This window comes from Amphiprion ocellaris, chromosome 13 (assembly GCF_022539595.1).
Source record: "Amphiprion ocellaris isolate individual 3 ecotype Okinawa chromosome 13, ASM2253959v1, whole genome shotgun sequence".
Classification (NCBI taxonomy): Eukaryota; Metazoa; Chordata; class Actinopteri; family Pomacentridae; genus Amphiprion; species Amphiprion ocellaris.
Genome location: NC_072778.1, coordinates 2,723,310 through 2,738,508, shown reverse-complemented (window position 1 = coordinate 2,738,508; position 15,199 = coordinate 2,723,310). Strand labels below are relative to the sequence as shown.

At 39.6% G+C, this 15,199-nt stretch overlaps 1 protein-coding gene across 1 annotated transcript in view; it reads left to right on the top strand.

Annotated features, from left to right (window-relative positions):
• Positions 1-15,199, top strand: part of gfra3 (GDNF family receptor alpha 3) — a 61,087-nt gene that overhangs the window by 25,152 nt on the left and 20,736 nt on the right. Inside the window, exons 3-7 of the mRNA XM_055016589.1 lie at positions 4,705-4,776; positions 6,299-6,653; positions 8,855-8,964; positions 11,260-11,394; positions 13,252-13,388. Coding sequence (XP_054872564.1) covers positions 4,705-4,776; positions 6,299-6,653; positions 8,855-8,964; positions 11,260-11,394; positions 13,252-13,388 — 809 coding nt within the window. The remainder of the gene's footprint in view (positions 1-4,704; positions 4,777-6,298; positions 6,654-8,854; positions 8,965-11,259; positions 11,395-13,251; positions 13,389-15,199) is intronic.

The window sequence follows — 15,199 nt, the reverse complement described above, 5'->3', positions numbered from 1 at the left end:
TAAAACTAAATTCTGACGTGGCCCCAGATTTAATCATTTGCACAATGTAGGTATAACTGAATCCTCCACTTACATGTATTTATTACGCAGAAGATTGTACTAATTATCCATCATATAATAAACGAGCTGAATCGTAGCAATGAAAGTCAATTGTCATTTTGCCGATCACAGAATCCAGTAGACAGGTTTCCACCACAACATTTAAAGCTGCACCAAACAATATTTATCATAAACAAAGGCTCAAATCTGTGAAGGGCCATTAACACTGGCAAAACCAGAGAGCACTGTCACCAACTCTGTACTTCTGCAGAGCCTTTTAGTGGCTTTTCAGTTAAAAGCTTTGTTTTTAAAGCCCATAAATTTACTGTCTTGGCCTCACCAATAGTAGAAGCGTAAAACCACTTGCTAACACTGGAGCCATAACAGTTTCACAGGGCTGCAGTAAGTCAAAGGGTGTAAAAAATATAATGCAGCTTTAAAGGAAAGTTCAGTTTTCTTTGTTACTTGTGGCCTCAGGAGCCTCAAGTATGTTTTTCTTATTGACAACAATGATGATAATAATAATAATGATAATAATAATAATAATAATAATAATAATAATAATAATAATAATAATAATAATAATAATAATAATAATAATAATAATTTCCTATGTTAAACTCATCTGGTTTAAAAACACAATATTTAGATAGCTTCATAGTTAATGCCTGGTATTTATTTTATTTTTTCAAACATTTAGCAAACAAGAGAAAGTAATGAATTTATTGGAAACTATTTGCAGAGGTAGATGAACATTTGGTGCTCTAGTAGTAGCAAGGCAGTGTATGTGGGATTGAATTTAACAAAAAAACTAAGCAAAATGTGTCTTTTTAATAACAGTTTTTAATAGTTTTAGGACAACAGTGGAGATCTGTGAGACACAGGCGTAAGATGCACATTGAATACTAGTCAGGAAGAGACATTTATTGTTGGTTTTGTGCTTTTTATGGGGTTAAATTCCCTCTAAACTCTGCAGGATGTTTAAAGTAATTTGATATGAGTCATTTGACGCTAACTGCACACGTTGGGTGTAGTAGTTTTGGTATGTTTGTTGGAATGTGCCATTCTGGGATGCAAATGTGATTTTACTGCTGCTATAAAAGTGGAACATGTTTTACCAACTAATCATGTACTTTGCTTCTAAAACCCCTCCAAAAAACTAGCAGTTCCAGCTGTCAGATAACAGCAGTAAAAACCAACATTAATATTAAGTAAACGTACTTTGGTGGCTTATTTAAAAGCCAACATGTGCACGTGTTTCTGCTAAATATTTACACTTTTATTCAAATCTGAATCTTCTTGTTTAACTATAAACATCATAAACGTATGTCTTAATCCCAAACCTGAGACTGTTAAGAAAATGATCCTTTCATCGTGTAGAACTTGTTCTGACCAACCGCCTATCACACATGCTGATGTGAGCCTTGAAAGTTCACCCAGAATGTGCTTTTTTCCACAAAACTTGTCCAGAATGATTCAAAAATTGTGCAAAATGACTCCAGACTCCAGACATCCAAAATACCCCCAAAGTGATCAGAAATGTCTCCTAAACGACTCAATTTCTGCCTCAAATGACAAACATTTCTCTGACCCAAAATTGTCAAAAATGATCAGAATGGAGGTAAAAAAAAGAGATCTTTCCATTGTCAAATGTGTACAAGTGAAGTCCAGCCAAAATCATCCCAGTCCGAACACACAAACACACACATAAACGGAGTCGTAGAAGCGTTTCCAAGTGAGATGTGTGCATCAGTAAGTGAGCTCCCACTAGCCAGCGGACTCCTCCTCCCCTGTGGCCTATTAGTCAGTGGAGCATTAGTGTAATTACACACTCTTCAGTTCCCAACGCTGCTAGGCTGCTCTAGCGTGTCATTACCATAAATATATAGCCTGGAATAGGATTTACATACATAAACACTTTACATGCTATTACATTCTTGATTGAGTTTGTACTTTGGAGTATGCTTAAATAATTTGCAGGAACAAACGGCTTGTCCACTGGTCAATCAAGGCCCTGCTAATGGCTTTCATAATTGGACAAAAGCTGCCTTTAATAGCATGAGCTCATGGTGACTTTGGATTTGGCCTCCTATCAGTCTTTCCCTTCATTTTGTCCACGTTGATGAGATTCAAATGACACAGATGTGTGTTTCTGGTTGATAACGGTTGTTTTCCTGATGTTACATGCATATAAATTCCTCAGACTAAATACATTTTCCAGATGTATTCTCTTTTTTCTATAACCCTCCTGTGAGGTGAGCAGGTTATTAGGAAAAAAGCCAAGATTTGGACATAGTAGGCTTAAAAAATACCCATTATGAACTGTACCATAAAGACGTGAAATGTCTCACAGTAAATCCATATTTGACAGCTTCTTGTAGCTTTGAATAAGAGTTGGATAAGTTTTTTTTGCTTTCTTTCTGAGAATAACATGAGAAGACTCACACTTTCCTCAATCTCTACAACACAAGTAGAGAGGGCAAAGTTAACAGGACCAGCAGACACATTAATGAAGATTTTTTTTCTACAATTCTACAATTTCATTCAGCAGATGCTTTTATCCAAAGCTACGTACGTCTGAAAGTAGATACAACACAAGCAAGGATCTAATCAGGAGAAAGCAATCTGGATAAGTGCCATAAAAACAAGTTCAAGTGACTCTTAAACAAAACTTAATCAACTTAATCTTAATCAAAATTGTTGTTGGCATGTAGAGATTCCAAGAGCTGATGCTGGTGCAGATGGTTGATACTATGGACGACATCAAGCAAAGTAAAATTAAAAAATAAAATAAAAAGGCTCAGCCAGTTGTAAAGCTACTGCAAATATAGTCCTCACTATAGCATAGGGCCCAATTTTTCATATATTGCAGGGGGTGCTATTGAGCAATTTACCTAAAATATGAAATTTTTCGCTGGTTTGAATGTCCGTGCCAATTTGGACGCATTTTCGAGTATGTTTAGGGCTTCAGAAATGCGATTACTTTGTGGGGAGAAAGTATAATAATAATTCCTTGCATTCAAGTTTTTTTGTGTATTTGTAGCTGTGTTGTTGTCAGATGGTGAGATTTAAAGCTGAAATATAAGTCAAAATCTGCACAGTGTCTTCCGTTTATTCACATAGATGGTAGACTTTGGAGGACTGTGTGTGGGTGGCTGAGCACTCTGCTAAATTATGAAGGGAAAGTCCTAGAAAGAAGTGAGGAAGTTGAAGTTTTCGAATGTGCACACGACTGGCTTTTCTTCAGGGACCTCTGCAGTGCAGGAGATGCAGGGGGAGGCCTTTTGTTCTCCTAATTAGCTTTTGGGAAGTAAATGTCAGTTTGGTACAGTGAACTGTCGGGAAGCACACAATCCAATTTAATTTAGAGCTAGAACTGAGTAGATCACAGAATCATTCACTTTGCACACAGAGCAGGTTGGTGGTGAGGCCAAGTGAAGCATGTTTGAGGTGATATCGGTGATTTGAGACGGAATTATGTTCCTGGGCGATCAGCTAGTTAATATTCCACATGACTCACGTTGACATCAGTGTTCTCTTAGTAATTGCCGGATTTTCCACCGCTGTCAAAAGTGTTTTTATGTATCATTGTCTGTGACTCAGCACTTACTGACGACTCTGTAGAGTCTCATCTTGACTCTAATGCAACGACACGACCAACAAGGATCCTGTCATCATCTGGGATCAAACTGGGACCAATATTTTGAAACTGTTATCTTCAGACTTTTGTTTTCAGTTGTTATATGCTTGCTAAAATCTGTGTATATGTATAAAATGAACTCTTGTGTTTTTACGGACGCATATCCCCCCATTTTTTAATGGGGCTGATGCTGATTTATCTAACAAAAAGGAAATGTGTTTGTGTTTACTTTCTGCATTTATTAGTGCACATTTTTCAGAAAATACTCTTTATGCCAATACTATTGCCCAGTTTTGAGCTATATATATATATATATATACAGTACCGTTCAAAAGTTTGGGGGTCACTTAGTGTTAGCTAATGGTGTTGAAAGGCTAACTGACGATTAGAAAACCCTTGTGCAGTTATGTTAGCACATGAATAAAAGTGGGAATCTTCATGGAAAACATGAAATTGTCTGGATGACCACAAACTTTTGAATGGGAGTGTATAAGTAGCATATATTTGCTGGTCAGATGAGACCAATAAATAAATATGTTTGACTCAGATGGAGTCCAGAATGTTTGGCTTGAACCTGCCCATAACAACCACAGTGAATGCATAGTCCTGGTTTAGATGTTTAACCAGCTTTTCCCTGAGAAGTTAAGGTAGAAATAGTTGTTGTGGTGTAACCCAAGACTCAACCCTAGGTCCCGTTTATTTTCTGTTTCAAGGAGACTCTTAGCTGTTTTCCGTGTATTATGGACTAAGGACTTTCCAAAAATCTCTCAGTGTAGTAATAGTTTGATTCTTATGTTGTTGCATTTAATTTTAAAATTGAATGCATACTTCCTGTTGTGGGGAAAACATAATGCCTTGATGACATGATTCAGATCTCAGATTGGGGGTGGAGGTTCTGCTGGGGATTGGGTGTTAATTGGTGATGCTTTTCCATTTCTGTTCTATTGTTCACCTGAGCGTTTGTCTTAGAGTCCTTCCAACCAGCCTCACTGGTTTGCCAATGTTTTATGTTTCTTTTTCCTCAGGGGACGATGAGCTGGAAACATCTCCCTATGATGACACACTAGTGGATACTCGCATGGCTTCCTTAGTGTCAGGTAAAACACACCAAGACACACACACACACACACACACACACACACACACACACACACACATGCATTTATGCATTGTTTGCAGTGATCAGGCTGTTTGAGTCTTTCCATCACTGTCACACATGGAGTATTTAATGACAGCTCTATAGGTCTGTCATACCGGTCATACAAATAACATGCAGGGGAAACAGATCAATGAATCACTAAGACTCCAACATGATGTTTAATATACACTAGCAAGAGGCTACGCTGCTTTTTGTATTGGTCATCTCTGCTTTCAGCTCTTCAAGTCCACATACAGACATATGTACATGTAGTTTCACCCTCAGGGGTTTTCCTCTTACACTCAGACTGGTTGTGTTCCTCTCATTCTACCAGCAGTGTGTTTTCATTCATCCAGTGATGTACGTCAGCATCTATTAGATTCACTTGCACAATAATTCTCATGTTTGTCAGATGACACATCCTTATTAAATTAGCCCCTACTTCACACGTTCCTTGCACCACCAGTGTTTGACACATACTGGACAGATACTGATGATATTTCAGGTCTCTAGAGGAAGCTGATCCACAGACCAGCTAGCAGATTTTCACTCTCTTTGTAAAATATTTCGGTGCATACTAGATTGATTAGCACTAAATCTACTAAAGATATTTATGTGGGTTTTTTTTTTGGAGTACTTTAATTATATCCAGAATTTTCTAAAGTCAGACAGAAAATATAGATTTTTTTTCTGTTACATTAATGAAATAAGTGTCACAGGACAGGGTAGCAGATGGAGAGCAGCAATACAAACACAACAATGGACATTTTGGAGGCCAGAATCTGCAGATCAGAGGTAAACACAAGATCTGTTCAAAAACACAGAGTTAATGATAAGTAATGGTGATGACACAACCGTAGAGGAGAGGAGCCCAGTGTATCATGGAATCCCTTGGCAGCCTAAACCTGTAGCAGCTTAACTAACTCAGATGATCCTGAGTAGCCCTAACTATCAGCTTTATCGGAGAGGAGAGTTTAAAGGCTAATCTTAAAAGTAGGGAGGGTGTCTGCCTCCTGAACCCAAACTGGGAGATGGTTCCCCGACAGAGGAGCTGATAACTGAAGGCTCTGCCTCCCGTTCTGCTTCTGGAAACTCTGGGAACCACAAGTAAACCTGCAGTCTGACAGTGAAGGGCTCTGTTTGGATAATATGGTACAATAAGGTCTTTAAGATACAATGGAGTTGGTCGTTAAGAGTTTTACATGTTATAAGCAGGATTTTAAAGTCTATCCTGGATTTTACAGGGAGCCATTGAAGAGAATCTAATACAGGATCTCTCTTACTGGTTCCTGTCACAATTCTGGCTGCAGTATTTTGAATTAGTCATAGTTAAACTGGACTGTGAATGGCACTGGAGAGACGTGTTATTAATATTTAGCTTATTTTCTTTTTCATATTTTTGCATATCTGTGCAACATCTTCTTGTATAGCATGCTGCCCAACATGTATTCTGTATGTTTCTGTTTGTTATTCCTCCCCAGTGTCGTCTTTCATGCAGCTGGATGGTGAGAACCAGTGCCTGAAGGCGGCACAAGACTGCGGCCTCTATGAGAAGTGTGGGTCGCTGCGGTCAGAGTACGTCCTGGCCTGCACCAAGCGGGTTCCCGGGACCAACCGATGCAACCAGCACAAGTGCCACCGGGCCCTGCGACGCTTCCTGGAGCGGGTGCCTGAGGAGTACAGTTTGGGTGTCTTGTTCTGCCCCTGCACCAACACCCTGTGTGGCGAGAGGAGGAGGAAAACCATTGTCCCCTCCTGCTCCTACCAGGACATGGAGGGTCTGCAACATAACTGCCTCCATCAGCAGAGCTTCTGCCGTCGAGAAGACGTCTGCAGGTTAGAAGTGAAGGCCAGAAATAATACATGGGCTGATACTGTCAATTGAAATGTTTAAAATGCCTCTAATGGTGTCGTGTGGGGGACTTTGATTGTATATTTATTGTAGAACTGCTGGTAATATTATGGCTGTGTGAATGTGTATTTCATCATTGTCCCCAAATCCATTAATCTCATTGCAGCTCAGCAGTTTGAATAATAAATTGTGTTGACTGTGAAAATATAAGAAATTTAGAGTGCTGGAACGCTTATTATGTTGTGGATATTGGCATGGCAAGCACACGTAGTTCAGCATGTAGCTGGGATGTTATGGTTTACATTCATCGATGACAGTATAGATTTTCTGACATAGTACCCCCCCTTCTGGTATTCTCTGTGATGCTTGAGATGTTTCAAGCTCTTGTACAGTGCTCATGTGACGTGATTGTTGCTGCCGTCGCAACCACATCTGGCCCTTGTCATTGTCAGAATCCCATTGGCACACATTGTGAAAGTGTATTTCAGAAACTTTGGCCAAAAATACCAGGGAAGAAACATCAGAATAAGGAGTGACATGCTAGTCATCCAGGAACATGCTAGCACCAGCCAGTCACAGTAGCTCTTCAACCTAGATCACTGCTGGTGGCTGTACCATGTTTGTGGAGGAGTTCATATGTAAACAGAGTAGAGTTACATGAAATCAGATTTTGCTTTGTCTGTCTCACCATTCCTTCCAAGTTCAACTCAGTAAAGATGGTTTGCTAGTCGTCCATGGTACCATGTGTCACCATTTCTGATGCTGACCTCCATGCAAGTGGTTGTCGTGGATTGTGAACAAATTGTTACTCTCAAAACATTAGAAATGTTGCTTCTGCTTCATTTCTGCAGTAAAGACGTTGGGAGACTCTATGAACTTGTTTTCAATCATGAATGTATGTCCTCAAATGCATACAGTCCTGTGAAAAAGTTTTTGTAATTTACACTGAAATGTTTCAGAACATCAAACTAATTTTAATGTAAGGCAAAGATAACCCAAGAACATGCAAAATACAGTTTTTAGATTGTGATTTCATTTATTGAAGGAGAAATACTGTCCAGCACATCTTGCCCTATGTGAAAAAATATTTGCATTTTTGAATTCTTATGAATTCTGGTCTCTATCAGAAAATCCTCCTGGAGAACATCCACCATCAGTTCATGACCTGAGGCTCAACACTAATGGGTTCTGCAGCAAGACAAAGACCCAAAGACCACAAGAAAGTCCACCTCTGAGTGGCTCAGAAAGAACTAAATGAAGGTTCAAGAGTGGAGTCAAAGAACAGACTTCAATTGAACTGAGATGCTGTGGCAAGACCTTAAAAGGACAGTTCATGATCTAAAACCATCTAATGTGACCAAAATAAAACTATTCTGCAGAGAAGAGCGGATCAGAATTCCTCCATGGTGATGTAAAAGACTGATCACAAGCTGGAACAAACATTTAACTGCAGCTGTTGCTGCCAAGAGACCAACCAGTTAGTAGGTTTAGTGGGTCAATTACTTAAAGGTTTTCAATAAATCTTTAATAAATCATTATTTAAAAACTGCATTTTGTGTTTGGTGGGTTATCTCTGTGTAGTATTCAGTAAATATAGAGAATAGTTTAATGATGTGGTACATTTAGGTGTGAAAAATATGCAAAAATAGAAGATTTCTGGCAAATACATTTACACAGCATGGTATAGGATACAGGATAGAAAACACTTTCTGGACACCAGTATTAAGGCTACAAACAATATCACTGTGCAAATGACTGGAAAGATAGGAAAAGGTCTTGTGTTTGAGCCAATACAATATTTTGCTCTGATAATGATGATGATTATTGAAATAGATTTTTGTGTTCCGTGATACTTTAACTGTCATGTCAGATGCTTTTCCTCCCTCTAATGTCTAATATGAAGGCAAGCTGGTACAGACAGTGAAATATGCATAGAACTACCTCAGGAAGCGAAGTGAAAGCATGAAGAGGAAAACAATAATGAAAGGACAGATAAAAGACAGACTATAGAAGAACAAAAGTGTGCCAATGCTTTTATATATTTTAAAAAAGCATTTGGTATTAGACTTAAAACATGTGAACCTAAATTTGCATGCACACAAAGAAACCCCAACATACACACCCACTGTAATTTCTTGCCTCCTCCTCATGTTTGATGTTGAGTTGTTGTCTGTGTTGTTGCCAGGTCCAGACTGGCTGATTTCCTTAATAACTGCCAGCCGTCTCATCTGACGGCCAGCGGCTGTCTGAAAGACTCACCAGGCCTCTGCCTCCGAGCCTACGCTGGACTCATAGGTACAGAACACAGCAGAAAGGGGAAGGTGGGGTAGCAGAGTTACATAAAAGAGAAGGCTGCATTGTGCCTCCACAGAGACTTAACTTCCAGGAGAGGATGTTTTGGCACATTACTGAGTTTGTCTGAAGGGTGTTCTAAAAACTCTGTTACAGATACATCCCAAAGAGATGGAGGCTTTGGGAAATTTAGCTATGGATCACACACAGGCAGTGATTTTGACCAAAATCTAACAACATTAATCTGATAATTGAAATTGTGAAGAAAAGACTATTGCAGCATGTGTTGTCTACAGCTGTATGAAATTTCATTAAACTACTGAGCGGGCAGAAAGAAAAAAACCTAAAATAACTAATTTAAAAGTCAACGACAGATAAAGCACAGAGGAGGCGTAAGATAAATGCAGCTGGCCAAGACAAGCAGCAGCAAAAACAGAACACAGTTACAAAAAAATTACAAGCAAATCCCAAAAAATACGTGCATGTTGTGGAGTCGGCCTCAAGAACTCACAGGTTGGATTTAAAAGCACTCAATGATATTAAGTCAGTTAGTTTCCAGTCTTTTTGCAACACATTCCATGCAAAAGGTGCAGCGTAAACAAAAGCCTTTTTACCCGGTTCAGAACGGCCATATGGAACAGAAAGCAACAAATGATCTTGTGAATGGAGAGAGTAAAGATCAGCACTTTCCTGCACTTAAGGAAGAAATGTAGGTGGGCAGTAGTCCAAGTATTGTCTTATATATATGAAAGTAAACCAAAATATTCCTGTGATTAATATTCCAGTCACGTCAGACAGATTTCATCAGCAATGGTGGTGAAGATCTCAGTGACCCAGAGCTACTTCATGACTTCATCTCAGTTATCTTTTGTTGTTGTTTTTTTTAGTCAGAGACCCCATAGAAATTAAATTAAAATTTCAGCTTCCAGTCTGTAACCTGGAAATCAGTCCTGATCCGTCATCACAAAGGATGTTTGGGAGGTGGGAGGGACTAAAGTGTGAGGAGAGGAGCTGAGAAAAGGAAGTGAGGACGTGCAATTAGTGAAATGAGGTAATTGGTATATGTAGATAACAATTTAGAGATGACATGTTTTCTGAGGTTAAAAAATATCCATCATACTCCTGTCTGCTTCCATGATTCTTGGCATTTGTGAACAACATATTCAAATCTCTGAAAAAATAGGAAAACATTCCATACATTACATTATGGTTATCAATAAAGACTGGTCACTGGAATTTAACATTTAGTATGTTACAGTAGTTAAAACTCAACATTTTCTTCAGTTTTTCGTTTTATACACTAATTAATTTCCATGCGTAGAAATCCACACCATCAACATGAAGAGAGGTAGAAGACAACAAAGCTGGGGTTAAACCGTAAAAGAACCAGAAAGAGTCAATAAATCGATCTGAGGTTGTTAAACAGAGCTGATAATGCCCATAACCACCTGAATCCGGCGAGTGGATGGGTGGAAGGATCGAGGTCGGAACAAGAGAGAGAGCGTAAATGCAGGGATCAGACAGAAGGGAAGTGAAGGAGAAGAAGCAGCAGGATAGAAAGTGAGGTGGTGACAGCTGACAACAGATGTGGACAGAGTGCTGTTGAGTGGCTTTCTGTTCGCTCTGACAGTGATGGATGACTTTGTATGAGGCTCATAGCTTTTTTAAAGGCACATCAAGGTAGCCTGCTGCAGATAAACCACTGTACGGCGTTTTCCTGAAAAAACAACAACAGGAAAACAAGAAAACAAATTAAGACAAGACATTACAACAAACAAAGCATTTTTCAGATTTCAGTTTGTGTGCAGATTGAGCCTGGCCAGCTGTTTTCTGCTTGACTTTGATCAAAACATTTAACTATTAGAAAGAGTGTTTATTAAAATGATTGTATTTTCTTAAACTGCTTCTTCAGGACTTCATAGTGTTTTGTGTCGCAGTTGGGTATTGTGTTTGCTAACTCAGCTCAATTCAGGCACCATTTCAAAATTTGGCTTTCCTGGCTCTGAAAATTGCCAAAATGGCATCAAACAGAAAACTCCGTCTTCTCCAGGCTTTGATCGATCTCTTCAGTTCCTCCAGGGAAGGTCGTAGAGTCTGCATCTTGTTGTTCTGCAGGCAACGGTTTAGCTGGAAAATAACAGAAACCATTTGTGTTTTTGGCCCCGGAGCGATTTCCCACCAAATTGCTCAGAGTACAATGCACTGTAGAGGCTTCGCTGTCATCAAAATGAAATATGTAGACCCTCTGACTTGTCCAAAGCCAACATTGTGTCAGAACCCTTTGATTCTTCTGCACAGGTACTATCATGACGCCCAACTACATCAGCAACAGCTCTGCAGACGTGTCGCTGTGGTGCAACTGTGAAGGCAGCGGTAACCAGTGGCAGGACTGTCAGCGGCTGCAGCGCCTCTTCACCCAAAACGCCTGCCTGCGTGAGTCCTCACTGTCTTTGCTTGTCTGGTCTCAGCTCTGGCTCTGATTTACTTCTTTACAGTCTTTTTGCATGTGGTATAAATTAGCTCCAATATGACGTTTTGATCAGATTGTACTGAGAGTTGCAGTGTATTTTTATTTGCAGTGTGTGTTTTGCAGCTGATGTTGCGTGAAGTCAGACGAGGAAACTGACTGGTCTTTATATTTAATGTAAACCTGTGTACACTAATTCCCAAAGAGCAGAAACAATGGAGGGCTACTGAATGTTTTTCTGTGAGTTTGTCAGGTTAAGTTTAGACAGAAAAAACATGTTAAAACAGAAAAGAAAACTTAAGTTAATATTAAAGCTGATAAAGCTTACCCTGAAATATAGAATTTCTCACCGGTTTGGATGTGCATGCCAATTTGGATATATGTTTAGGCCACTTTGTTATTTATTTTTTTATTTGTCTATTGTTTTATAGAGAGCTTTCCAGACTTAGCCACTAGTCGTTAGAGTAGCCTTAGCCACTGTGAGAGAAGCTAATTTCCTGGTTTGTGTTGTGTTGTTGTTTAGTTTTTGCTGCTTGAGAGGCATTTCTGAGCCATCAGACCTGATGTAGAGTATTTAATTTATTATTAGGCCAATAAAAATACAAATACAGATAATCAGAAAAATGCCAAATAATCGATCATCAGTCACTCCCTAATAGCCGTATTTACATTTCTGTCTGTATAGAAATTAAATAAAAACAGTGAGTTAACCACACACTAATTCCAACTCTGCTGGTTTACTCACCTTATTCACACAAAGGCAGCAAATAATCATATTTCCAGAAATGTCAGACTGTTCTTTTGAAGTGTTTTCCTTGGTTTTTGCTGCTAAAGCTATTTGTGCAGCGCCTCAGAGCCTTTCTGCATGCAAGAGTCTTATTTAGACATTTAGACATTTCCTCAGGACAAAGCTTCAGTTACTCTGTCCAACCAATTTTTCTTATAAAATATTAAGAACATCATTACTTAGAATATTTGTTTCTTCCCCAATGACATTTCGGATGCTTTTTACCCCCAGTGCACTTTAGTATTTAGATTTGTGGCCAAAGACAAGTGTGGTAGGTTAATAGGTGATTCTAAATTAGCTGTAGGTGTGTTCTATTTTGAAACATTTGCCTCAACGCCACCTGGGAGTGGTTCCGATCCTGCAATCCTTTCTGGGATAAAGACGTAGAAATGGTTTGAATATAGGTAGCCACATTTAAAAATAAACTAACCATGCATTTGATGTGTTGTTTTAATAAAATCTGTTTTAAATAATGTATCTAAGGAGCAGAATTGAGAGAACAACATTAATATGTCACCATGAAAGATACAGCGAGGAGCAGCTCAAAGGGAATTAATGAAAAAAAGTGAGTTTGACGCCATGTCTGCTGGATCTGTCTGGGTGGCAGCATCCTGTGGCGATGCTCGCAGCATGAGCTGATCTCTGCTTTGTATGTCAGCTACATGCTACAGCGTTAGCGTCCAAAAGATTCTCACAGTAGGGACGTGCAGGTGAGGCCTTTGCGGCGTTGGACAGGTGTGAAGAGGAAGCTGGTGGGTAAAGCCCCCTGGACGTCACTCAATCACAGCAGCTGTCAATAAGGCCGTCGATACACACTGAGCCTGTATGTCCAAACACTAAAGCCCAGATCGATGCGTCAATGCACTTCCCATAAAGCTCGGTGATTTATCAAGTGGCCGACAGCCTTCACAATAAAGCTGCCAAGTAGATATGTTGGTTCACGCCCACGCAGTTGCAGCGACATAACACACACACACACACACACACACACTCACACACACACTCAGAGGCAGTGATGTGGCTTGTCTCCATGCAGGTAACTCCATTAGCTGGATGGGGAACCCCGGCTCCCTGCCTGCAGACATCACCCAGCCTCCCGCTCCCAGACCCTCCCCGCTGGTTCAGGAGGACGAGCTGCTGAGCAACAACCACCTGCCTGAACACAACATCATTGTGAGTACGCTCCAGCTTGTCACGTGCGCTGCCCTCACGTTATAAATTACCTTCCAGACTTTCATCCCGAGGCTTTTTCCATTATCTCTAGATCATCACCGTCACGCTGTGTGTTGTTTATGTTTTTATAACTGTTTTATTTGTGCCGCCGTTTTATTCTTGCAGCCTTAAAATCTGAGCCTGCAAAAGTCAGAAAAAATAATGTAACCAAATCTTCTAATTTACCAACCATCGTGTGACTCACTATTTTAACTTGGATATGAGCAACATTTCTGAGAATCAATGTTCTCGACCAACATCGATTAGTGGAGAAGGTTTAAAGATTTTCTACAGAATTTATGACTTTATTGTTCTGTTACATGCTGCACAGTGGTGTAGTGGTTAGCACCGTCGCCTTGCAGCGAGAAGATCCCTGGTTCACATCCCTGCCTTCCCAGGATCCTTCTGCATGGAGTTTGCATGTTCTCCCTGTGCATGTGTGGGTTCAAAATGTGTATAAACCTGCTTAGAAATCAGATCCTATAAGGCACTCATCACTTTTTTAGGTTTTCTTCATTCTCAAAGTAATTCAGTGACAGTTGTCCATGAGTACATTATAAACAGGAACTGCTAATGCTCAGCCCAGCGTACTTTCAATGGCCCCAGTGTTAACAAGATCTAACAAATATAGTCTAAAAACAGAGCTGGAAAGAGGCTTGCAGTACATTCATAGCTTCCTCTTTTTTCACACAAAAGCTGAATTTGACAAGAAGAAAAGAGAATGTTCCTGTCGGGAAAAAAACACAAAGATCCACTTTAAAATGTGGCGATGCAGCTCCTGACAGGATTTAAATTACAGGATGAGCAGCGGGTTTGCTGAAAAACAGGAGGGAGGCTAATTTAGACTGTGATTATTACTGGGGAAGGGTGTAAAAAATGACTAACATACACTCTGAACTGTATTTCAGTTCAATTCAATACAATTCAGTTTTGTTTATGTCGTGCTAAGTCACAACATATGTCATCTCATGGAACTTCACATAGTAACACTGAGTCCTTACAATATTCAGGGAGAGAAAACGTCCTCTTTACCAGGAAGGAAACATTTGGCAGAACCAGGCTCAGGGAGGGCAGCCATCTGCCCTCGAACTCACAGTAAACTGTACTTCAGTATTGTACGGACAGGTGTTTCTTTTATTTAGCAAAAGGTCACTGATATAAATGGAGTGCACAAAATAATAGTAACATCTGTTGTTACCATCAACACAAACAACATCCTATAAAATCACCACATGGTTCAATCTCCATTTCTCTACAAAAGTTTCAACATGAATTTAACACTAAAACTTTCATGAAGGAAGCATTTAATGCAGGACTGCAGTATTAGTTTTAGCTAAGTGTACCGTTGTACTAGGTCCTGAAATTGTTGGCTTTTGAAAAGCACACAAACTCGAAGCTCGAACTCTGATAATTAGTTTCCTTATGTTTTTATTTGTAGAAAGACGTCTGCTGTTTAAGTCGCTACATGTTACTTGAATGCATAGATTCAACTCAAGGTTTCAAATAAATGGCACTGGAAGGTTTTTACTGAGAGTTGTAGTCTGGTTAACAGCACCTTAATTGCACTAATTCAAATGTTCGTCATTACCATATGATGACAGGTGGAAGCGGTATTTGTGAATTTATTTCAGTTAATACCTTTGACTGATCTGATAGACTGTGACTGACAGTTGTCATTCTCTGGAGAAGGTCAAACCTCTCGGCAGCTGTAGTTGAACACAATAGTGAGTCAGCATTTGATTTGAAGATGAGAGGAGTAGCTCCAGGGCAGG